General features: G+C 44.8%; 1 protein-coding gene across 1 annotated transcript in view; it reads right to left on the minus strand.

Moving 5' to 3' along the window:
- Positions 1-1,264: 1,264 nt before the first annotated feature.
- ARF3 (ARF GTPase 3) overlaps positions 1,265-26,100 on the minus strand; it is a 75,375-nt gene continuing 50,539 nt past the window's right edge. Inside the window, exons 3-5 of the mRNA XM_082245301.1 lie at positions 24,478-24,588; positions 11,071-11,195; positions 1,265-2,924 (exon numbers count right to left, since the gene is read on the minus strand). Coding sequence (XP_082101427.1) covers positions 2,763-2,924; positions 11,071-11,195; positions 24,478-24,588 — 398 coding nt within the window. The 3' untranslated portion in view covers positions 1,265-2,762. The remainder of the gene's footprint in view (positions 2,925-11,070; positions 11,196-24,477; positions 24,589-26,100) is intronic.

The following is a 26,100-nucleotide window of genomic DNA, read 5'->3' on the forward strand; positions in this document are numbered from 1 at the left end:
TTTTTCATCCAGTGCTGCACTGACGTTTCTGGATTCTGAGTCATAGGGAAAGCAAAGGAATTGTCAAAGGATCTGCGGGAAAAGGTAGTTGAACTGTATAAAACAGAAAATGGATATAAAAAGATATCCAAGGAATTGCGAATGACAATCAGCAGTGTTCAAACTCTAATCAAGAAGTTGAAAATGAAGGGTTCTGTTGAAACCAAACCACGGTCAGGTAGACCAACTAAAATTTCAGCCGCAACTGCCAGAAAAATTGTTTGGGATGCAAAGAAAAACCCACAAATAACTTCAGGTGAAATACAGGACTCTCTGAAAACATGTGGTGTGGCTGTTTCAAGATGCACAATAAGGGTGAACTTGAAAAAAGATGGTCTGCATGGTCAAGTTTCCAGAAGAAAGCCATTACTATGTAAATGCCACAAAGTATCCCGCTTACAATATGCCAAACAGCACAGAGACAAGCCTCACACCTTCTGGCACAAAGTAATTTGGAGTGATGAGACCAAAATTGAGCTTTTTGGCCACAACCATAAATGCTACATTTGGAGAGGAGTCAACAAGGCCTATGATGAAAGGTACACCATTCCTACTGTGAAACACGGAGGTGGATCGCTGATGATTTGGGGATGTGTGAGATACAAAGGCACAGGAAATTTGTTCAGAATTGATGGCAAGATGAATGCAGTATATTATCAAAAAATACTGAAGGAAAATCTGCATTCATCAGCCCGGAAGGTGCACATGGGACTTACTTGACAATGATCCTAAACACAAGGCCAAGTTGACCTGTCATTGTCTACAGCAGAATAAAGTGAAGGTTCTGGAGTGGCCATCTCAGTCTCCTGACTTCAATATCATTGAGCCACTCTGGGGAGATCTCAAATGTGCAGTTCATGCAAGACAGCCCAAGAATTTACAGGAACTGGAGGCTTTTTGCCAGAAGGAATGGGCAGCTTTACCATCTAAGAAGATAAAGAGCCTCATCCACAAATACCACCAAAGACTTCAAGCTGTCATTGATGTTAAAGGGGGCAAAGGGTATTAAGAACTGGGGTGTGTAAACTTTTGATCAGGGTCATTTGACTAGTTTCTGTTGTCATTATGATTTAAAAAGAGTAAACACAGTTGATTGATAATAAATGCAAACACTAACCACAAGTGAAAGAAAAGTTTTTGTGTTATCATTCATATTCTCTGAAAAATGGCCAAGAAATCATAAATTCTGCCAGGGTATGTAAACTTATGAGCACAACTGTATATTAGAATTTGTTCTAAGTTAGAAAAAAAAATCATACGAAAAATATTTTTGTTCTGTATTCCCAGTTCCCGTGAAGAAAATTATCCCCATTATTCCATCTGAAAACATTCTGCACACAGAAAAAAGGTCACTTGGAAAATCTGTTTCAAATCTATGATGTAAAGATGAATCACCTTAACACTAAATCCCTGTCATGCCTTTTGCTTCACAGAGAGTTAACAAGTTGCAAATCGATTCACCCTAAAACCATGAGCGCAATGTTCTCTTTCATATACAGAAGAATTATCATGAGAAAGCATATAGGAAAAAAAACAAAAGGTAGGTTTCACAATCATCAAGTTTGAATAGAAGTGTCATTGCAGATTATTAGAAAAAAATTGTAATAACGTTTAATGCAAATAGATGCATGTGTTTTTTTACCAGCTGGATGAACTCCCAGTGATGTAACTGACAGGAGGAGTGTAGACTGCTACAGTGACATCATTGGGAGCTGCTCCAGTGATTATAAATAAGGGTGGTGAGGTTTTAACTACTGGAGCACAATGTGCTCAAATAACCTCTTATTTCATTACAGCAGGTGTTTAGAAATTAAAAGCACAACCCACATGCACAGTTCATATACATTTAAATCTCTCACCGGCTCAAGACAGTTGCTAAATAAATACTATGGCTTTTGCAGTCAGCAGTAACAATCAGAGCATACCAAATTCATTTTAATTACAACCGTTGAATCTTTATTGCGATACATTTCATTTTAACGCCTCTATTCAGAGCATAAAAGCCACAAAGTGGAGCTCAAGAGTGGTGGAATACCATGTCAGCACTGCAGTGTAAACTCTGTGCCGATTTATACCACAGTAGATATCTGGAATGAGTTCCATATTCAGTAGATTACAGATTATCCAGTTTTATAATAAAAGGTGGATAGATTATACAATGGCCTTACAGTAGTAATTCAAGTGATTTAATAAAAAGGACGCAACCTTAACAAACCTTTTCTTCAAAACAAAGGAAAGTACAGTTTACTTGGTTGCATCACTAAACTGTCTTGTATGAAGCATTGAAACAACCTGCCTTAAAAAACAAACACAATAAGCCAAATACATCTCTCAGTCTTCAGCACAGGGAGCTTCCACAGAACATACAGACACAAAACAGCACAGCTCCCGAATCCTTGCCTTACCGACCCTGTCTACAGGGGGTAGATTGATATGGCATGTTCTGCCAAATCTCACAAGTCCTCCCCCACCCAAAATCTCCAAAAGGACAAATAAAGAGCAAGTAACAGCAGCTGGATGATTCAGAAGAAACACGGCACCCGATAAAAACACCCCAAACCAAAAACGGCAAAGTAAGCGAGTGTGGGACCAGAAGGGATGGGTTGGTCTGTGTCAGAAGCCAAACCCATCCTTCTCTGGCAGAGGAGGGATTTTTGGATGGAAGGGATTGGGGAGAAAGAGTCAGGCGCACACTGGGGAGGCAGAGGTAGGGTTGGGAGCCGTTACTTCTTGTTCTTTAGTTGGTTGGCTAGCCAGTCCAGCCCCTCGTAGAGACCATCTCCACTGGTAGCACAAGTGGACTGGATGTACCAGTTACGGTGACGCAGAGAATGAAGGCCCAGCTTGTCTGTGATCTCAGCAGCGTTCATGGCATTCGGAAGGTCCTGCACAAAAATGATAAAAGAAGTAATTAGGTGTAGGCTTCAAAATGCTTTGCATGTCATCCAAGATGTGAATTACAGAATCTGATGCACACTGGCAGTAAAGCAGGCAGCAAGGTGCTCATAAAAACAAGATCCATCAGTTGTTACGATTTCACAGAATCAGAAACTTAGCTGCACATCAGGTTAATAAAGCAAGTACTTTAAGTCAAGGTGTATGCACTTTAAGGCCTCATCTCCAGGTCAGAGAGCAAAATAATGCTGACTTTGTAAATGATAATGTACACTTGTAGCCCTGAAATTCCCCTTAGCATGACTTACAAAATGAACAATACAGGTACACAAGTAAAGACCTCTAGCTCCTGTAAGATTTAAATAAATACATACCCTACATTGAAGCACACCCCAACACTACTGTAACCCTTCCATATATAAACCTTTATTTATCCTCTAAAATAATGACTGGGCACTACAACCCCCCCCCCCCCCCCCCCCATAGTTAACCTATATCTTATAGCTAAACATTTAAACTTTTAATTTAAGCCTTAATTGACCTTAAAACTTAGCCCTCAGAAAACTTTAACATTTAACCTAAGCCTTATAATGAGTCCTCAACACCTAACCACCTTTAAATTAAGCCCCCAAGAGGAACCAAACTGTGGAAGCTGTGCCGAGAAAAAGCACTAGTCAATAACATTGCCTGTGTTCTTCCTGTAGCCAATCGGTTTATTTTCTGTAGAAATACCTGGTGATCCTGCCAGTTTCTCCTCATGCCCTCATTCATTCTTACCACACCACATTCTTAAATGGAAGCAGGACTATGCTAAAAGGAGATACAGCATGCTGTGCCTTTGTACAGCATACCTGTATCTATTGTAGTCAGTTCATCTGTCATGCCCCTAAACAGCCGCTGTTCTTCCCCTTGTGTGTATCATCCATTCTAGAGGTTTCCTTTCTATGTTCCACATGGTACTGACTTTAGCTGTGACTGATTGGAGGACAGTCAGTCCTTACTCCAGCATCCCGACTGGATGAGAGAAAAGGAGCAGTTCCAGCCAGTACCAGCATGGACTGCAGAAATTAAACCTCTGGAATGCATGATACACATACAGGGTAAAACAGTGTGATGTAAATACATGCCTGGATGCTGAATAATCATACAACCCCACTGCTAGGTGGAAAGGAAGGCTCTGAGGTCATGGAACTGCACAATAAAAACTGTCATAAAATGTACAAAAAAGATCATTTTCAAGAGAACTAGATGAATCCATATCAAAATATATTTAATTTATTTAAGTGTGCTTTTGGTGTTGTGTCTTCACATATACTTTAAAGCCTAAAGCAGGCCATAGACAGATTCTGCAGGGACCGGCTGAATTTCAATCAATGTGTAGCCATCCCTGCTCAACAGAAGTCATTTGATCGACTTATGCCAAAAGGGACATGCTGGAAAACTTTAGTCAATCAGTGGTTACAGCAGCTGTTCAGTGTATTCTGAAAGCAGCAAGTTGGCTGAATGAAAAAGAAAACTACCCATCTATGCCCATTCTAAGTTTAGATAAAATTTAAAAAAATCAGCATAAAGGACGGTACTTATAAATTTCATGAGAATTGTCCTGTTTGAAATCTGACATCCTTTGACACACCCCCCCCCCCCCCCCACACACACACACACACTCACACACACACACTTACTATGCACACCCTTTCCGCTACCTCCTCAAATCATAATAGCTATACTATAAGCGATCTATGAATGGAGGGGGGGCAAGTGAATTAAAGATATGCCTCCTCCACTTACAGAGCGCTTTTCATTCGTAGAAGTTATAGTACAGCTTATTTGAATTGAGGAGGGGGCAAAATGGGCAGGTATAATCAGCACTCTTGACAAGTGACTGACAGATCCAGCGGTGGTAATAACCCCTACAGCACCAGAAGTTTATGGCTGCAGGGGTACGGGGGGCAGAGAACTTTGGATTTCAACTAAGAGAGCAGCAAGCAATGGACACTTCTCATTCAATATAAGCATTGTCTTTTGTGCAGATTTAAAAATAAAAAAAATGACATAAACTTAAGGTATTAATAAACTCATTTCAAGTTGTGAATCATTGTTGCACAGCTGTATAAGTTATATGTACTGCTCCTAAATTCTTTTAGCTGGAATTCAAATTTAATGTAGAAGTTCCTTGTGTAAAGTCTAAATCTTCTAAATCTACTAGACCATCTAACACTGCCCTCTCCAGACATTGCAGCTATCCACTGCTGGAGGGTGGAACCACCCTAAAAGAGGAAGTGTGCTACTGTCCAATTTGCCAGGTAAAAAAATGCAGCAGACAGCACAATAAATGATTGCTAATGTGCAATACTTAAATTTTTTGTTTTTGGTTTTAATACCATTTTAACAACTTAAAGGCCAGGCATTTTCTGTTTACATGTGAAAATCTGTTTTTTTTTTGCTAGAAAATTGGAACCCCCAAACATTATATATATATATTTTTTAAAGCAGAGGCCCTATAGAATAAATTGTTGGGTTTTGCAATTTTTTATGTCACATGGTATTTGCGCAGCAGTTTTTTAAATGCAGTTTTTGAGAAGAAAAAAAACTGGATTTTTGACTTACCGTAAAATCCTTTTCTCTGAAGTTCATTGACAGACGCAGCTCCATATTCTTCTTGACCATTGGGTTATGCTGCCCCCTACAGGAGAAGGACACTAGGCAGGAAAAATCTTTACCACGCCTATGGGGCAGTCCCTGCAGGCATACACCCACACACCCTGCTATAGGCTTCAGTTTTGTTGCAAGCAGTGTTTAGAAGAAAAAAAATCCACCCCAATCATAATTAGAGGGGCGTGTGCCGTGTCTGTCAATTAATTTCAGAGAAAAGGATTTTACGGTAAGTCAAAAATCCAGTTTTCTCTATCGTTCATTGACAGACGCAGCTCCATATTATTCTTGACTATTGGGACGTCCCAAAGCAGTATTTGCATGAGGGGAGGGAAAAACAACGCAGAAAAGAACGTAATTGCCCAACGGCTAAACTCAGCCAACCAAACACGGAGCTCAACCAGGAACAACTGGAGCTTACCTAGAAACAACATACACCCACAAAGAGACAAATTGCTCTTTTACACAGCAGCCTGCAAAACCTTGCGGCCAAAGGAAGCATCCGAGGATGCCAACACATCTACTTTGTAGAATTTTGTGAATGTGTGCACAGACGACCAAGTTGCCGCCTTGCATTAGTGAGGCCCGATGGCGAAAAGCCCAAGAGGCCCTAGTAGAATGCGCCTTCACAGGGAAGGGAGGAATCTGACCCTTCAGTGAATAAGCCTGTACCACCGTCTGTCTGATCCATCTGGATATGGTCGCAGCAGACGCAGCCAATCCCTTTCGAGGTCCTTCGGTGAGGACAAAGAGAGAGTCTGATTTCCTGTAAGATTCAATAGCTGCCAGGCAATTAGAAACTCTATTTGCCCAAACCACATCCAAAGAATGCAAAGCAATTTCTTGGGATGCTTGGGCTTAAGACAGAGTGAAGGCAGCACAATGTCTTCATTCAGATGGAAATCAGAAACCACCTTAGGAAGAAACGACTGATTAGGTCGAAGTGCCACTTTATCTCTGTGGACCATCAGATAAAGTGAACAGCAGGACAGCGCCGCCAATTCAGATACTCTGCGGGCAGAAGTAATAGCCACCAAAAAGGCAACCTTCTGAGACAGTGTAAGCAGAGAAATCTCCCTAATGCTCTCAAAAAGAGGTTTTTAAAGAACAGACAATACCAAATTAAGATCCCATGGATATAGCAGGGATCGCCTCGGAGGAGCCATATGGTGAACCCCTTGAACAAAAGTGCAAATCAAGGCATGCGTAGCTAAAGAACGTTGGAAAAACACAGCCAAAGCCGACACTTGGTCTTTGATAGTGTCCAAAGCCACATGCTGTTCAGCCCCTTTTTGAAGAAAGGTCAAAATCCTAGCCACCGAAAAAAGGCGAGGATGCACCTTCAGCGATTCACACATTACATGAGATGTAGGATTAACACGTACGATGATAGATCTTCCTAGAAGTAGACTTTCTGGCCTTCAATAGTGAATCAGAAAGACCTCTATCCTTTAAAACCTGGCCTTCAACAGCCGCGCCGTTCAAGCCAGTGACTGTAAAGCAGAATGGAAGATCGGCCCTTGAGACAGCAGATCTTCCCTAAGAGGAAGTCTCCAAGGAGCATCGGCGACCAACCTTACCAGATCTGCGTACCAAGACCGGCAAGCCAGTCTGGGGCCACCAGAACGGCCGGAATTCCTTCCACCTCTATCCTGCTCAGAAGCCTCCGAGGAGGAAACGCATAGATCAGCCGATACTGACCCCCAAAGAGCTACCAGTGCATCTGTGGCGTCAGCCAGAGGATCCCGAGACGTGGCTACAAACCTCTGAACTTTCTTCTTGAGTCGAGAAGCTAACAGGTCGAAGTCAGGTGTCCCCCCACCGGACACACAGGAGGTGAAATACCTGCAGGAGCAGAGACCATTCCTCCTGATTCATTACCTGACGACTCAGGTAATCCACCTGCCAGTTTTCCACACCTGGGATGTGCACTGCAAAAAGGGCTGGAATAAAATTTTCCCTCCTGGGCCGCCAAGACACTCCTGGTGCCCCCTTGATGATTGATGTAAGCCACGGCATTGTCAATTGAATCTGGACTGGGCAACCCTGTAAACGGTTTGTCCAGTGACTCAGGCAAAGCTTTATTGCTCTGAGTTCAAGAATATTGATCGGAAGTCTGGACTCTTCTACTGTCCACGACCCCTGGACACGCAGCTTCCTCAGCAATCCTCCCCAGCCAGACAGGCTGGCATCTGTGGTTACCACAGTCCAATACAATGGGAGGAAGGACTTGCCCTGGAGTAGTGCTAACAAGTGCAGCCACCATAGAAGGGCAGTCTTTGTGTTGTGACTCAACCGAATAATAGTGTCCAAGGACTTTGGATCTTGGTTCCATTTGACAAGAATTTCCCTCTGTAAGGGTCTCGTGTGGAACTGAGCAAATGGAATCGCCTTGAAGGTTGACACCATCAGACCTAAGGCTCGCATGCAAGTCCACAGACAGGACAGATTTCTGGATAACAGCAAACGAATCGCCCCCTGCAACTTTTGCAGCTTGTCCAGGAGAAGAAAACCCTGGCCGAAGCGGAGTCCAGAGTCAGGCCCAGATAATCCTGTTTTAAGGATGGTACCAGGGCAGATTTTTTTAAATTGATGTTCAAACCGAACTCTTGCAGAGTCCTTACAGTGATTGTCAAGTCACCCAGCAGGGCTGAATGTGAGTCTGCTCTTAGGAGGAAATCGGCCAGGTACCCTAGTATAGCAATCGCCCATTGTCGCAGCAATGCCATTACCGAAGCCAACACTTTGGTAAAGACCAAAGGTTAACGCCACAAATTGATAATGCTCCTCTCCTACAGTGAAGCAAAGAAAACGCAGGTGTCCAGCGTAAATAGGGATGTGTAGGTATGCGTCCTTGATATTGATGGAGGCCAAAAAGTCTCATTGGTGTAGAGACGCCACTACCGTGCGAATGGACTCCAATCAAAACTTCTGTACCTGCACAAAGAGGTTCAGAGCCTTGAGGTCCAGGATTGGACGTACTTTGCCTTCTTTTCTGGGCACAGTGAACAGGTTTGAATAGAACCCTTGAAAGCATTCCCGAGAAGGAACCGGCACAATCACCTCTTGCGACAGCAGATCTTGTACCGCCTCTCGTAGATCCCTTAACCGGTCTGGAGATAGGTGTACATTGTACGGGAAGAACCGGTCTGGCGGTCGAGACCGGAATACGATCTTGTAACCCGATCGGATCACTTCCTGGACCCATTTGTCCTAAATCAAGGAAGTCCATGGTTCTGAAAAGAAGCAAAGATGTCCCCCCCACCCCAGATATGGGTGAGGGTGTCCCTTCATGCAGAGGGGATTTGTCTGCAGGTCAGGATTGGCCTGTTCTCGGCTTACCCAACCATGTCTTCTTGGAACCCCCAGAAGAACTAAATGGCTTAGATCCTTTCTCTTGCATGCCTGAGGCACGAAAGGGCTGCCTGTGGGCTGTGAAATAAGGCCCCCGTCTATTATTGACTTGCCCTTGGCTGATTGAGAGAGAAGAGTACTCTTCCCGCCTGTGAGTCCTCTGATTAACTCATCCAATGAGGAACCAAACATACGGTCTCCCAAAAAGGGGTGATCTGATAGAGCCTTTTTTTTGAGGCCTGATCTGCAGAGCAGATTTTTTGCCACACCATGCGTCTAATAGCTACCCCCACTGCGGTCACTCTGGCTACAAAGGGAGCTGCATCTAGCGACGCATCACATATAAATAGTAGGACTTGGACCATTTGATCTGTTAGCTCTGTCAGGCCCAAGGAGAGCTGTTCCATTTCTAAGTCACTTTTGAGTAACTTTGCCCATTCCGTTATGGTCTGGGACACCAGGGTGATCACAATGATCGGTTTAAGTATTGAGCCCGCTATCACGTGTAAATGGCGGCACAGAGACTCAATCCGTCTATCCACAGGGTCTGTAAAGACTGGGGACTCTTCGACCGGGACCACAGTAGATTTGTTCAGTCTGGAAACCGGATGGTCCACCTTCGATGGTATGGTCCCATCTTGCAGACACCACGTCCACGAAGGGGTAGCCCCTTTTAAAATGCTTTGGCACCACTAACATCTGTTTGATGCGCCCCTACTATTAATTGACAATTTGTCAAAAAGTTCCGGACAAGGGAAAACCTTGCCCGACTTCTGGGATTTGCGGGTGCCAAAAGACACCTGCGTCCCTGACGCTGCAGAATCATCCGCTATTTTTAGAGTTTCCCGCACTGACACTATAAGTCCCTCAACCTCCATTCCCGCGTGGCTGCAGACGAGCATATATCGTCCTCGCTATTCGAGTGGGATAATGCAGATCCCTCAGGATGGCACCAGGTTTCCAAAACTTGTGTACAATCATTCTGTTGAATTTTTGCCGAACAATTAGTGCCTCTGGCTTTAGCCAGCAACACTAATCATTGTGTTCTTCCCGCAGGGAAGGATCCCAGCACTCCCCACCAGCAGAACACAATAGCACTGCAGAAGGGATTCCACCATCAACACTAACTGTGTTGATGGGGGAATCAAGCAATTTTAAAATTGCATAATCTATGGCCTGCTTTACATATACCATTTTTATTTTCAGTTTTGCCAAACTTTGAACTTGCAAGTACAAAAAAAGGTAAAAAAAAAAAAACTCATTCATATCCAAAATAGGTACACAAAGTAGGTACAACAACCCCTTCATGTGCACCACCATAGTCCTTTAACAAGACTAGGGATGGGGGAGGCGTACTTTCCAATCACATGACAACTGTGATTTGCTACCACATTAGTCACATGTTTTGGGAATCCTTCCAACTGGCTCCTGATCATAATTAGAGACAGGGGGTTGAAGACCCAGGCATTATGTGCATTACTTGCACTGAACAATGAAGCTACCATGGATACATATTTGTGGCGTGTGAGCGTTAAGTAGTCGTCAAGAGGTTATTAAATTAGAAATTAAGTTAGAAATGTTATAAAGAATCATATAAACAGTCTTGTGAAAACAAAACTAGTTGTGTCTGTGTGCCTATGCCATGCATACAGCGAGCTGTTTATATTATTGCTGAATGTGGCCTCTTTGTATCAGCATGTAAAAAATGAGAAGATCAGAACCTGCAAAAACAAGCTACAGTCACACAGTACAGCAAGAGCTTCCACAGCTAAGTGGTTGAGGAAATATTCACAGACAAAACATTTTGAGGGTGTTAGGTCTGGACATTATATTAGTTCATCTTTTATTGCAAAGAAAAAGTTCACTGGCTAAATGTAGTGATTTGCTAACTAAATGTCATGTTTTTTGGTTAAACCAGAGTTCTGTGTTCTCCGTGTGCAATGCAATTTTTAACCCATTATTAACAAATATATTTACTTGACAATACATTTATATACAGTTTAAAAGGCAGTTCAATTTGTGAAGGTTTCAAGCATACAGGCTTTCCTTCAGAAACTCTATATTGCTATTGTGCGATATTGGTATCACACTTCCTGTAGCTAAATATATTTAATTACTAGTTAAACTAACCTGTTTATTTGCAAACACGAGCAGAACAGCATCCCGAAGCTCATCCTCTGCCAGCATTCTCATCAACTCTTCACGTGCCTCATTTACTCTTTCTCTGTCATTACTGTCCACCACAAATATTAGGCCTGATAAAACAGGAAGACACAAATCATTATGTTCTACTGTTCTTTTACAATCAGTAATCCCATCACTTTCAGAATATTTCATTAGTCTAACTTCCAAATATACAAGCGCATTGGGAGCAAACCTTCATGTCACTTGTTGGAATAGGACAGGACAACCCACTTGCAATATATATCAGGTACAAAGATAAATTTGCTTATTTATAAAAGCTAGAGGAAAAATGTTTAGATTGTAATTATTCAGGTAGTAATAAAGGTAATTACAAACAACTTTCCACTTTTTATCTGTAAAGAGGTAGGGGCAAGCACCAAAATAAATATTCTTTTCATTTAGAGACCATCCTTACTTCAGCCTTGGAGAGTGATGCATTATTCTTTGCTCTTAGCTAAGGAAATATGTTTTTAAGGATCCTGTTGTCTGCGGACCCATCAAGGCAGTAGGCTCCCTAATATTGCTATTGGTTGATGTCCATGAAGAAGCTTTTAAAACCTTACTTAAAAAGACCCCATCAACAACGTAAAAAACTTCAGGTAAAATCACAGAAATGTCAAGTATTTTAAATGCTTATTTGAAGGATGTATTCCCGTTCATAAACCATTTCTATTGACTTCCCTCTGAAAATTTGACTATTTCATGAAGAGTCAATTCCCTAACACAGCCCCCTTATTCTCTGCATGTCATAGCGCTCTCCATTTGGGGAGTGTAATTATTGTCTATGCTGGCCAAGCTCTTCAGCCCCTCTTATCATCTACTTACAGCCTGTAATGAAGGAGCAAAGGGGACTACCAAAGAGTGTCCATTAAGTGACAGCTCTAAGTCTGCTGGGGCTCTCAACATCACACCTAAGAAGACAGAATCCAGTAGCAGTCTCGGGCTATTTCGAGGTCTACACAAGGGAGACTTATGTGTAAGAGGTCATTTCAGTCTAGATGCCCAGGTAAAATTTAGCGACATCTGCATGTGTCAGTTACCTTGACTATAACTTTATAATAACTAAGTAAAGTGGCCTTCCATGATGGGTTTTGTTCATTCAGAACAGCAGGATTAAACTGATACATTGGATTCTTCAAATATTTTTGTGTTAACCGCTTGCAGACTACCTACTGTGGATTAACTGCAGCAGAGGGGCTCCGCTGCGCTGGATCACATACATGTACGTGATTCAGCACTTCCGGGTGGGGGGGCGTGCTGTACTGCCATTTGCTACAGCACAAGCCGATTAGCGGGTCCTGGCCAATGATTTATGGCCTGAACAAGCCAATCGGCTGAGCAAATGCCAGAAGAGAGCCCTGTGTAGGTAAACAACACAGGGCTCTCTACTGTCAGCAGCGATGTGACAACTTTTTTCTCCCTGCAAAGTAGGGAGTAAAGACCTGCACATTGCTTAGCAAAAACAGCACACACAGTAAACATTGTTAGGCATACATTTAACCCCTTTGATCGCCCTAGATATTAACCCCTCCCTAGCCAGTGTCATTAGTACAGTGACAGTGCATATTATTAACACTGATCACTGTATTAGTGTCACTGATGATGTCAGTGGCAGTTAGTTAGTGTCAGATTTCCCCCTGCAACATCGCAGTCATATTATAAGTTGCTGATCACTACCATTAATAGTATAAAATAAATAAATAAATACAAATTCCAATATATATATATATATATATATATATATATATATATATATATATATATCATAGTTTGTAGGTGCTATACATTTCACGCAAATCAATCAATATACACTTGTTGGGATTTTTTTTACCAAAGACATGTAGCAGGATACATTTTGGTCAATATTTTTAAAGATATTAGATTTAAAAAAATGTTTTATTTTAAATATGTAAGATATGCTTTTTAGTAGAAAGTAAAAACAGTCTTTTTTCATTTTTATTGAAAAAAATAAAAACTCCGTAGCAAATACTACCTAAAGAAAGCTTTATTGGTGTGAAAAAAATTATATAAATTTTGTTTGGGTACAGTATTGCATGACCACGCAATTACCAGTTAAAATAGTGCAGTGTTAAATAGTAAAAAATAGCCTGGTCACGAAGGAGGTAAAATCGTGAGCTGAAGTGGTTAGTTAAACTGACAGCAGTGAAGCCTAAAAACAGGAAGAAAAGGGAGTGCCAGGTCTCACTGACAGGGTCACAGACATTTATTTAAACGGAGTTCCAGCCTGTAAAAAAAAAAAAAAGAAATGGATTTTTGTCTTACCGTAAAATCCTTTTCTCTGATGTTCATTGACAGACACAGTGACATATCTTCATTAGTCGAATGGGTTATGCTGCGCTTCCTAGGAGCAGGACACTAGGCGGAAAAGGGTTAAAGTTAACAGAACTTTCACTACACCCATGGGGCAGTCCCAGGTGGTATACTCCCACTTCCTGCTCTAGGATTCAGATTAGTAAAATGCAGTGTCAGAAGAATACATAACCCAACTCCACAGAGGGGTGGGTGCTGTGTCCGTCAATGAACATCAGAGAAAAGGATTTTACGGTAGGACAAAAATCCAGTTTTCTCTTTCGTTCATTGATGAACACCGCGACATATCTTCATTAGTCGAATGGGACGTCCCAAAGCAGTATCAGCATGAGGGGTGGGAAACAAACACAGCAAGAAACAATTCCCAACAGGGCTAAACATAGCCAACCAGGTAACCCAGGAGCTCAACCAGGAACAACTTGAGGTCACCTGACAAAAAAGTACACCCTCAAAGAGGGCTAATCCTCTACAACAGCAGCCTGCAAACCCTTGCAGCCAAAAGGAGGCATCTGTAGATGCCAACACATCCACCTTATAAAAATTTTGTGAAGATGTGCATGGACGACCAGGTGGTCGCCTTGCAAACCTGCACCACTGATGCCTGATGACGAAAGTCCCAAGAGGCACTAAGCGCCCATATAAAATGCGCCATAAGATGGAAGGAGGATCCTGACCCTTGATGGAATAGGCCTGCACCACCGTCTGCATAAAAGAAAGGAGAAGGAGGCTCAAACACCTAGTGCATTACCCGTGGTACTGTGTAAAATGTTTTAATAAAATGCTGAATGCATACTCACAAACATGAAGAATTAAAATCGTGTTGCAAATTCCCGTCACGCGTGTGTTGGAACATGTCCTGGAAAATGCGACCGCTAACGCGTTTCGGGAGTCAAGCTCCCTTCTTCAGAGCTGGTCATGACATAGCAGATTGAAGTATATATAGAGAGTAGCTCAATTTTCCTCCACCTTAAGTAAGTAACTTACCCCTCCCAGAACTCTTTTGTGACTGCTCAAGTCCACTTATATTGAAAATCGTGACAGTGCCCCAGTGTTGGCCGCTCGTCTCCTCACTCTCAGGGCCCTCACATGCCGGAATGTAGCCGTTTGGGTGCATTCTGGCTCCTCAGAAGCCATAACTCTTTCGGAGGATCGTGACTTCCGGGTCCTGGAACGCATGCCGTCCGTTCTGCGCTCCAGGACCTGTATTGCATCACATCCTGTAGAGCGGGGCGGAAGCTCTGTGTAAAGCCCGCCCCTGTCTATAACCGTGGAAACGTGTGTACAGACTCGGCTGGATGCATTTTATCAGGATTTTGGCCAATTATAGGCTATTTTAATCATTTTTTACTACTGTATATTACACTGTACATGTTTTAAGAGATGATTATAGTAGTGAGTAGCATCAGGTTCCTACACCTTATGACACGCTGGAAATCCTGCACTCCAGTTGGTCCAACAGGGAGGCAAGGGGTGATTGTCCAGTGTGCAACAAAACCCATTCAGGTGAGCAGTCTCATGTCCACTTTTTTAAATATTTTTAAATATATAATTGTGTATATATTGCATGCATGTTTCCAAATACAGTAAAACCTTGGTTTGAGAGTAACTTGGTTTGAGAGCGCTTTGCAAGACAAGCACATTTTTTAAATAAATTTTGACTTGATATACAAGTGAAGTCTTGATATACAAGTAGCGTCATGTATAAAAAAGAAGAGGGGCGCTTCTAAAGTGTAGCAATATGGTTATATTTAATGAAGGTTCAATATTTAGCAACTCACATGGTTGATGATTAAAACAGGCACATCTAATAATGCAGGCATCCGGGGTAAAGCTGTCCACATAGACCATCCTCTGCACAGCCATCTTCATCATCCCTTCCCCACTGCACTCCACGAGTGATTCAAAGCCTCACTTTAAGATCGCTCTATTGAAGGCTATTCTTCCCGGTCAGGATTGCAGACTGACAGTGGTGAGAGTCGGTGGTTCAGAAGACGGTCTATGTAGACAGCTTTACCCCGGATGCCTGCAATCTTAGATGTGCCTATTTTAATCATCAACCATGTGAGTTGCTAAATGTTGAACATTCATTAAATGTAACCATATTTCTACACTTAGAGGCGCCTCTCATCTCTCTTATATTCTGTAGCTCTGCTAGATTTTGCTTCTAATCCCCTTGGGAAGGCTGCATCTTGTGGATGGACATTTTATGGTAACACAACCTATCACATTGCTATAATCTTTGTATATAGACTATAAACTGAAGGACTTGTGGAACGAATCATCTGAGTTTCCATTATTTCTTATGGGGAAATTCGCTTTGATATAAGAGTGCTTTGGATTACAAGCATGTTTCCAGAACGAATTATGCTCGCAATCCAAGGTTTTACTGTACAATTTTAATGCATAGAGAGGGAACATAGGGCCACTCGCCAACATAGGGCCCCATTCTGAAAACATGTGTGGCCCCTTTTTTGGCACCTGAGACAGTGATGTCATGGGGGATACAATTGATCTTAGGGACAGCGTTGCCTAAGTCTCATTGAGATTTTATGAGCAGTGCAGTTTTGATTTTAACCGCTAGGTGGCAGTGCACTCAACCAGGGATCCAGTCGAGTCTGTACACACGTTTCCACGGTTACAGATGGGGGCGGGCTTTACACAGAGCTTCCGCCCCGCTCTACAGGATGTGATGCAATACAGGTCCTGGAGCGCAGAGCGGACAGCGTGCGTTCCAGGGCCCGGAAGTCACGATCCTCCGAAAGAGTTATGGCTTCTGAGGAGCCAGAATGCACCCAAACAGCTACATTCTGGCATGTGAGGGCCCTGAGAGTGAGGAAACGAGCGGCCAACACTGGGGCACTGTCACGATTTTCAATATAAGTGGACATGAGCAGTCACAAAAGAGTTCTGGGAGGGGTAAGTTCAGTGGCGGCTGGTGCTCAAAATTTTTGGGGGGGGGCGCAAAAAGAAAAATGTAATAGGTATTGCTTCGCGCCAAAAAACGCAGTAAAAAAATTGCGTGACTTTGAAGCTGTGCCCCCTTCAATGCAATGAACACTGTGCTGTGCCCCCTTCAATGCAATGAACACTGTGCTGTGCCCCCTTCAATGCAATGAACACTGTGCTGTGCCCCCTTCAATGCAATGAACACTGTGCTGTGCCCCCTTCAATGCAATAAACACTGTGCTGTGCCCCCACAATGCAGAGTTCAGCATGCATGCCCCTTTCAATTCAGAGCGCCACAGCATTGTCCCCAATCACTGCAGAGCGCCACAGCATTGTCCCCAATGATTGCAGAGTGCCCAAAGCATTGTCCCCCAATGATTGCAGAGTGCCACAGCATTGTACCCCAATGATTGCAGAGTGCCACAGCATTGTACCCCAATGATTGCAGAGTGCCCACAGCATTGTACCCCAATAAATGCAGAGTGCCCACAGCATTGTACCCCAATGATTGCAGAGTGCCCTCAGCATTGTACCCCAATGATTGCAGAGTGCCACAGAATTGTACCCCAATGATTACAGAGTGCCACAGAATTGTACCCCAATGATTGCAGAGCGCCACAGAATTGTACCCCAATGATTACAGAGCGCCACAGAATTGTACCCCAATGATTGCAGAGTGCCACAGCATTGTACCCCAATGATTGCAGAGTGCCACAGAATTGTACCCCAATGATTGCAGAGTGCCACAGAATTGTACCCCAATGATTGCAGAGTGCCACAGCATTGTACCCCAATGATTGCAGAGTGCCACAGAATTGTACCCCAATGATTGCAGAGTGCCCACAGCATTGTACCCCAATAAATGCAGAGTGCCCACAGCATTGTACCCCAATAAATGCAGAGCGCCACAGCATTGTACCCCAATAAATACAGAGCGCCTCAGCATTGTACCCCAATAAATGCAGAGCGCCACAGAATTGTACCCCAATGATTGCAGAGTGCCACAGAATTGTACCCCAATGATTGCAGAGTGCCACAGCATTGTACCCCAATGATTGCAGAGTGCCACAGCATTGTACCCCAATGATTGCAGAGCGCCACAGCATTGTACCCCAATAAATGCAGAGTGCCCACAGCATTGTACCCCAATGATTGCAGAGCGCCACAGCATTGTATCCCAATAAATGCAGAGCGCCACAGCATTGTACCCCAATAAATGCAGAGTGCCCACAGCATTGTCCCCCAATAAATGCAGAGTGCCCACAGCATTGTCCCCCAATAAATGCAGAGTGCCCACAGCATTGTACCCCAATAAATGCAGAGTGCCACAGCAATGTACCCCAATAAATGCAGAGTGCCCACAGCATTTTCCCCTAATAAATGCAGAGTGCCCACAGCATTGTTCCCCAATAAATGCAGAGTGCCACAGCATTGTCCCCCAATAAATGCAGAGTGCCCACAGCATTGTCCCCCAATAAATGCAGAGTGCCACAGCATTGTCCCCCAATAAATGCAGAGTGCCCACAGCATTGTCCCCCAATAAATGCAGAGTGCCCACAGCATTGTCCCCCAATCAATGCAGAGTGCCACAGCAATGTACCCCAATAAATGCAGAGTGCCACAGCAATGTACCCCAATAAATGCAGAGTGCCACAGCAATGTACCCCAATAAATGCAGAGTGCCCACAGCATTGTCCCCCAATCAATGCAGAGTGCAGCATGCTTGCTCCCTTCAATTTAATGCACTTACCTGGCGGCGGGTTCTTCCCTCCTCGATCCAGTCCGTCCTCTCTGCGGCGGCGGCGGGAAGGAGAGCGGCTTCTCCCTCATCCTCCGAGCGGCGGGGACGGTGAGTGACTGACTCATGCACCGGCACCACCCCCATTGTGACGTCAGGGATCGGATGTCCTGGATGATGATTGGTCCAGGCTGGAGACTGGACCAAACACAGCCAGGATATCCGAAAGTAGGGGTGTCCAATCGCAAGGACTTGCGATCGGGTTACGCCCCCAGAAGGCTGCCGATCGGCGCCTCTTCTGGGACGTAACCCCACCCCCCCCCCCCCCCAGCCACCACTTCCCTTACAAAGGCCGGCGAACCCAATTTATTTTTTTTTTAAACTTTATTTGTTCGCTGTAATTTTTTTTTTTTCTTTTTTTTAGGGGTAGGGGGGCGGCGCCCTGGCGCCCGCTATGCACGGGCCGCCACTGGGTAAGTTACTTATACACTCAAGGTTCCATCTGTACATTAGAAATAGCATATCTAGAATGTGCACACGATTTCATGACAATACAGATCATTTGTCTGCAAAATCACTCAGATGCTGTTCCTGGACCACATTCCCAGCTCTGGGGACCCCTTTGTTGTTTGTGGATATATGTTCTGAAGGCAGTTTTCATTTGAACTGTTCCATGAAACGTAAAACTAGAGGCCACACAGATATGAGGGCTAAGGTATATAGGCCTATTAGGAGTGGGTCTGTTGACACTGGATGGTCCCGCCTCCTCCTTCCGGGGGGAGGGAGGGGTAAGGGAGGGGAAAAGGTGGAGGAACATTGAGCTACTCTCTATATATACTTCAATCTGCTATGTCATGACCAGCTCTGAAGAAGGGAGCTTGACTCCCAAAACGCGTTAGCGGTCGCATTTTCCAGGACATGTTCCAACACACGTGTGACGGGAATTTGCAACACGATTTAATTCTTCGTGTTTGTGAGTACGCATTCAGCATTTTATTAAAACATTTTACACAGTACCACGGGTAATGCACTAGGTGTTTGCGCCTCCTTTTCCTTTCTTTTATGCATCTGTTTTGGAGTTCCCTGCCTGAGGAGAGCAGCACGCCAGTCTTCCCCTTTGGAGTGAGCGCTTGGCTGATATATCGGTTTGGATTACTGCACCACCGTCTGCCTATGCATCTGGAAATGGTCGCAGCAGACGCGGCCAGCCCCTAACAAAATCCATCCGTATGGACAAATAGGGAATCTGATTTTTGGAACGACTCAGTCGTCGTCAGGAACACCCTGATTCCCTGAGCCACATCTAAAGAGTGCAAGGCAAGCTCTTTTAGGGTTCTTAGGCTAGGACAGAAGGAAGGTAGCATATGCCTTATTTAAATGAAAACCAAAGACGACTTTTGGAAGGAAAGACTGGCAGGGCCGGGGCACCACTTTATAGCCGTGAACCACCAAGTAAGGTGAATGACAAGACAAGCTGCCAGCTCCGACACCCTATGTGCAGAAGAAAAAGCCACCAAGAAGGCTACCTTCTGGGACAATGTAAGCAGAGGAATCTCGCAAATATTTTCCAATAGCGGTTACTGAAGACCTGATAGCACCAAGATGAGATCCCACGAGAGCAATGGAAACACACTGGGGAAGCCAAGTGGCGAACTCCTCGAACAAAGGTGCAAACCACAGAAAAACGTAGCCAAAGGACGATGAAAGAAACCGCCAAGGCCGAACCTGGCCCTCGGTGGTATCCGAGGCCAGGCGCTGCTCCACACCACGCTGGGGGAAGGCCAGAATTCGAGTCAACGAAAGGAGCTGGGGTGAACCCCAAGAGATTCACATTTGCAAAGTACACTTTTCAAACGTAATGGTAAAACTACCCAGAAGTAGATTTACTAGCTTACAGCAGCATGGGAATCACCGATTCAGACCACCCTCTAGCCTTCAACACCTGCCTTCCGACAGCCAAGCCGTAAAAGTCAGCGACCGTAAAGCAAGATGAAAGATTGGCCATTGAGCCAACAGATCTCTTCTAAAAGGAAGTCTCCAAGGATCATCGGTGACCAACCGTAACAGATCTGCGTACCAAAACTGGCTAGGCCAATCTGGAGCCACCAGGATGGACATAAGCCCTTCTGCCTCGAGTCTACACAGGAGTCTTGGCAGAAGTTCTAGAAGAGGAAAGAAGTATATCAGACTATACTGGTCCCAAAATAGCCCCCAGTGTGTCTGTGGCGTCAGCCAGGGGATCCCAAGACCATGCCACAAACCCAAGCCCCTTCCTGTTGAAACGAGAGGCCAACAGGACCACCTCGGGAGTACCTCACCGGAGACACAACTGATGAAACACCTCCGGGAGAAGTGACTAGTATATTGATCGGTAGTCTGGATTCTTCCAGAGTCCAGACCACCTGAGCACAAACAGTACCAAAAAACGCCACCCTACTCGGACAGGCTGGCATCCGTGGTGACCACCGTCCCATACAGGGGAAGGAAGATTTACCTGTTGAAGCACCAGAGAGCGAAGCCACCATGTCAGGGACCCTCTCGTACCCCAGCTCAACAGGATCAGAGTGTCTAGACACTGCGGATTCTTGACCCACATGACAAGAATCTCTCTTGCAGACGTCTCGTGCAGACAGAGTTTGGAACTCGTCCCATGGGAGGAACACCCAGGCTGAAGCCGAGTCCATAACAGACCCAGATAGTTTCAACTAGGTGGACGGAACCAGAGCCAAAACCTGGAAATTTAGTTTCCAACCAAACTCCTGCAGAGTTCCCACACTAATCACCTGATTGTCCTTCAGAGCAGTTGGAGACTTTGCTCGCAGAAGAAAATCATCCAGTTACTCCAGTATCGCAATCCCCCGCTGGCACAACAATGCCAACACTAGCAAAAAACCAGAGAGGTTGAGGTGAGACCTCTTGAGAATGCTCCTCGGCCACGGCAAGTGGAGGAAATGCCTAAGACCGACATATCTCGGAATATGAAGGTAAGCATCCTTAATAGAGATAGAGGCCACAAGATCCCCCTGATGTAGGGATGCCACTATCGTACGAATAGACTCCATTTGAAACAACTGTACCGGCACAAGGCGGTTCAAAGCTTGAAGTCCAAAATTGGACGTACCTCGCTTTTCTTTAAGTCTACAGCACCTGGTATTCCCAGGCAGTCTCCCATCCAAGTACTAACCAACCAGGCCCGACCCTGCTTAGCTTCTGAGATCAGGCGAGATTCCGAGCGTACTCAGGGTGGTGTGGCCGAAGGCTCCTGGGACCTGCAAACATGAAACAAAAGTTCAGATTCTGAGACTGGAACAATCATCCTTTGTAGTAGCAAGGCTTGCACTGCCACAAAAAGACCTCGCAGGCAGTCTGGGAAAAAAAGCAGGTTGGAAGGAAAGAACCTCTCTGGAGGAGAAGACCGAAAACTCGATCTTGTAGCCGAACCAAAACAGCTCATGGGCCCACTTGTCTTGAACGAGGGAGATCCACGGGTCCGGAAAAAGGCGAAGACGTCCTCCCCCACCCCAGATACGGGTGAGAGCGCCCCTTCAGGCCGAAGGGATGTTTGTCTGCAGGTCTGGAAGGCCCCGTCGACATACCAGACCAGGCCCTCATGATACCTCCGGAGGAGATCCTTCCAGGCAGGCTCCAAACAGATGATTCCCCACCAAGGGAAGATCACATAAGGCAATCTGGAAAGTCTGGTCCGCAGACCAGCATTTTAGCCATATCGTGCGACGAAGGGTCATTGCTGTCACAGACAGCCCAGAGATTAAGGGAGGCATCACAGACTAACTGCAACCCCTGGACCAACTAGTCCACCAGCTCCACAAAAGCAGGAGGAATCTGTTCCCCCTCCAGATCCTGGCACAAAAGCTTTGCCCACTAGAGAAAGTCAGGGACACCATGCACTGGTAAACACCGGCCGAAGGACTGAAGCGGCCACAGAAGACATGTGACGGACTAAAGTCGGCTCTCCCATCAAAAGGATCTTTTTACCTGGAGACTCTTCTACCAGAAATAGGACAGAAGAGGTGGGACTACCCACATACTCAACAGAGACTCTTCAACAGGTAGCGTCTATCGAAATGCTCAGACACCGCCACATTGCGTTTAGAACAACTCCACTGACTCACAACAATTTTGTCACAGTAGGCAGGAAAAGGGAATACCTTTGCCGCTTTAGGGGATCTGCGGGCCTCCAGGGGACCAGCGCCTCCGACGCAGTAGCAGCTGCATCCCCCATGTTTAAAGTTTTCGGCACCGATACAATCAGTGCATCCACCAGCACCCTTGCATCTGCATGCAAAAATAGTGCAGACACAATTTCTGAGAACATAACAAGCAGGGGAGGTCGCCGAACACAGTCCCGCAAGGAGACGCCGGCTAAAGGGCCACAAAAGGACCACCTATTAGTCCTAAGGGTCGCCCAGCATAAAGGACATAGCCCGTTAGAAAGGGGAAGGGGGGGCCGCTGTGATGCAGACGCGCAGGCAGACTACCCCCACACAATAATGGCTGCTTCACTTCTCTAAAAAAAAATGCAGCCCGCACGGCGGCCCTGAGGATCAAGGGGGGCGCCAGGTAGTCCATGTGTCCACCCCCTTGGGGGGGAGGGGGAGAGGCGGATGCCCGTCTGCTGCTCTATCACCCCGGTCAGCAGCTTGAACATCCTGTCAACAGCTCTGTCAGTTTGGCCAGCAGCTCGAACAGCCAGCCGCGAGTAGGCCGCAAAGCCGCGGCCTAAATTTGGGGCACGTTCTGGACGCGAGTCCACTGGCAGCTCTGTTAGTTTGATCAACAGCTCGGTTAGGAGTTCGGGCAGCTCGGTCAGTCACTCAGACAGCTTGGTCAGTCACTCGGACACCCCACTCCGTCAGCTGCAAAGCCGCGGCCTCAATTTTTGGTTCGATCTGGCCGCGTGAGGTGCACATCCGTCGGCAGTACCGTCTGCTCAGCTGGATCAGGCCTCAGTCAGCTTGGTCAGGCACTTGGACAGCTTGGTCAGGCCCTTGGACAGCTTGGTCAGGTCCCCGGTCAGCCGCGAGTAGGCCGCAAAGCCGCAGACTAAATTTTCGGCCCGATCAAGCCACACGAGGGGCAGACCAGCGAATGATGAGACATCTGCTCCCCCCCCCCCCTCAGCCTATAACCACCGCAGGGAGCCCAAAGGACGTTTCTGCCCCAGTCACTAACCCCTAGGGGGACAGAAACTTGCTCAAAGGCCCCTGTGTGCGATCCGGACAGCCTGGTCAGCAACAACCACATCCAACCCCCCCCCTTACTGGAGCAAGTGGCAAAGCCAGCTCCTACCTCACCCAGGAGGGGGACAGGGGGGGACGTGGGGGTAGGTTGGGGTCAAAAGACCATTGTGACAGCTAGAGGGACCACAAAGGGAAGGGGGGCACTACTTACCTCAACAATGAACCGGGTGGGCACCACTCCTGGCAAACTAACTCCCCATCTTGGAATGGGGGGGTGTTGCGGGCTAGAGGTACGCTGTGACTCAGGCCACGACCATCGTGTGCGTTCTCGCAAGGTGTTTAACTCGCAGGCCAGTCCCCGTCCAGTGGGACTATGTCGTGGCCGACCTAGTGCGCACTTGCTGGCCAGACTGGAGAGACCTTAAGGGTCTAGAATATCCAGTCCATTGCCCAGTCCGGCAGTTGACTGTATTTCTAACAGGAACAGAGTTGATTGTAGTTCTCACAGGAACAGAAAACAATATAAGAAGAAAAAAATTCAGTTTAAAAAGGAAATAAATGCCAGGCCAGAAATCCCAGCAAGGAGCTAGGTCCTTAATACTGACTAGGCAGAAAAAAAAACTGAATCTTAGAGCAGGAAGTGGGAGTATACCACCTGGGACTGCCCCATGGGTGTAGTTAAAGTTCTGTTAACTTTGGTAACCCTTTTCCGTCTAGTGTCCTACTCCTAGGAAGCGCAGCATAACCCATTAGCCTAATGAAGATATTTCGCTGTGTCCGTCAATGAACGAAAGATAAAATAAAAATTAAAAGTCAGCAGCTACAAATATGTCCATCAGCTTCGGGTGCAGGTGCCAGCATTGCATGTAAGGGACACCGGCAGTGAAGCCTTCAGGCTTCACAACCGGTTTCCTACTGCACTTTCCCTTTTGGGAACAAAAAATTGGGAATTACAATTCCAACTAACAAACCAATAGGGAATTACCCATTTACAATAATCAGTCAAAACCTATTTATCAGGTTTGCATGACTATGATCATTAATGTTTTCATATTAAAAGGATTCTAGGAAATATACATTTTATTGAACTCATTCCATAAAATAAAAATAAAAAACATAAAAAATACGAACACGTACCCTGAGTGTTCTGAAAGTAGTGCCTCCACAGTGGTCGGATCTTGTCTTGGCCACCCACATCCCAGACAGTAAAGCTGATGTTCTTGTATTCTACTGTCTCTACGTTGAAGCCTGTGAGGATAATGGAAAGATGGTATAAGCCTGAGTTTATCTTCATATTAGAAACATATCTCGAACCTAAATCAAATAAAGCAGTGTAAGCTGGATGTGTTGACTTTTTCAGATCTGAAAAAGCTCAAAGCCAAGTCACAAAACCCTTAAGCACGGTGTTCATGTTTAACTTCAAAGTCTAAAAAAGTATGATCTGCCATCTTGGTGAGCCATACATACACGCTTTAAGGGAAGACCCAGTCATGAGATCAGTGTATGGATACCTTAAGGACATTGATCAAGAATCATACTTTTGGAAAAAATAACAAGAGCAACTAAGGACAATTCCATTACTGGCTTAATTTAAGTAAATATAATAGCAAGCTTCCAAAGCACCAGACCTTTTCCCACTAAAGTCTATTGGGTCCAAAGACACTGAAGCTTAAAATGCAAAAAAAGCTTTTGTGCTTTTACCAGCTTCAACTGCCACTATTGCTCAGGTGTGAGCAGCAACAATTAAAAACCATGGAGTTTGGGATGTTGAGCATTTTGGAGCTTTAAGTTACAAAATTTTCAGGTGTGAATGGGGCTTTAGTCATAATAGCATTTTACCTTATTTTTTCAAAAATTCGATTCTTAAAAAATGTCAACTCTAACCCAAAACCTAATTTTAGCTTGTCAGGAAATGTCAACATTTGTTTGCTTGGAAAGACAGTCAGCCAAAATGTCACCCTAATATAAAGTTCTTCTGATTCATAAACACTCTAGCACTACCTTTTTCCAGAGGATAATCTTCAAATATAGAGCACAGAATAGGAACTTTTCAAACACATTAATGACACAGAGTTGACATTTCTAGCACAGTTTGCTGCAATGACATTTAGATTAATCTTTATATCAGTCCTAGTAAAGCTGTTTCCTGGGGACTAAAAAAAAAAAAAAAAAATAATAATAATATTAATAATAACTAGAAAAGCTACAATTTCTGGGGAAATTGTGTGAGGTGTGAGGATAAAAGGATAAAAACAGTAAAATCCTCTATAAAAGCACATAAAAGTCCATAAGGTCAAAGCCTATAATAAGAGAATAAGATCTTCCGTGTCAATCCTAAAACAGATAAGGGAAAGTTCATCCAGGCGATGAAAGAACCAGTAAAGTGCACGGTGCTGTAAGCTCAAATGAAGGTGCTCTCACTCTGCAAAAAATCTTTCACCAGCCTCTCACCTGAGAGCTGTTTTACATTGCATGGGGATTCATCTTCTGAGTGAGGAGTTATCTTATCAAGAAAGGGAGGTTCCAGTTGCTGATATCTGAGACTTGTATTGGAAGGCTGCTTTGGTGGTTCTATATGCTGTTTTCAAACAGCTCTCAGGTGAGAGGCTGGTGAAGGATTTTTTGCAGAGTGAGAGCACCTTCATTTGAGTTTACAGCACTGTGCACTTTACTGGTTCTTTCATCGCCTGGATGAACTTTCCCTTATCTGTTTTAGGATTGACACGGAAGATCTTATTCTCTTATTATAGGCTTTGACCT

This window comes from Pelophylax lessonae (assembly GCF_965119305.1).
Source record: "Pelophylax lessonae genome assembly, chromosome: 2".
NCBI classification, from domain to species: domain Eukaryota; kingdom Metazoa; phylum Chordata; class Amphibia; order Anura; family Ranidae; genus Pelophylax; species Pelophylax lessonae.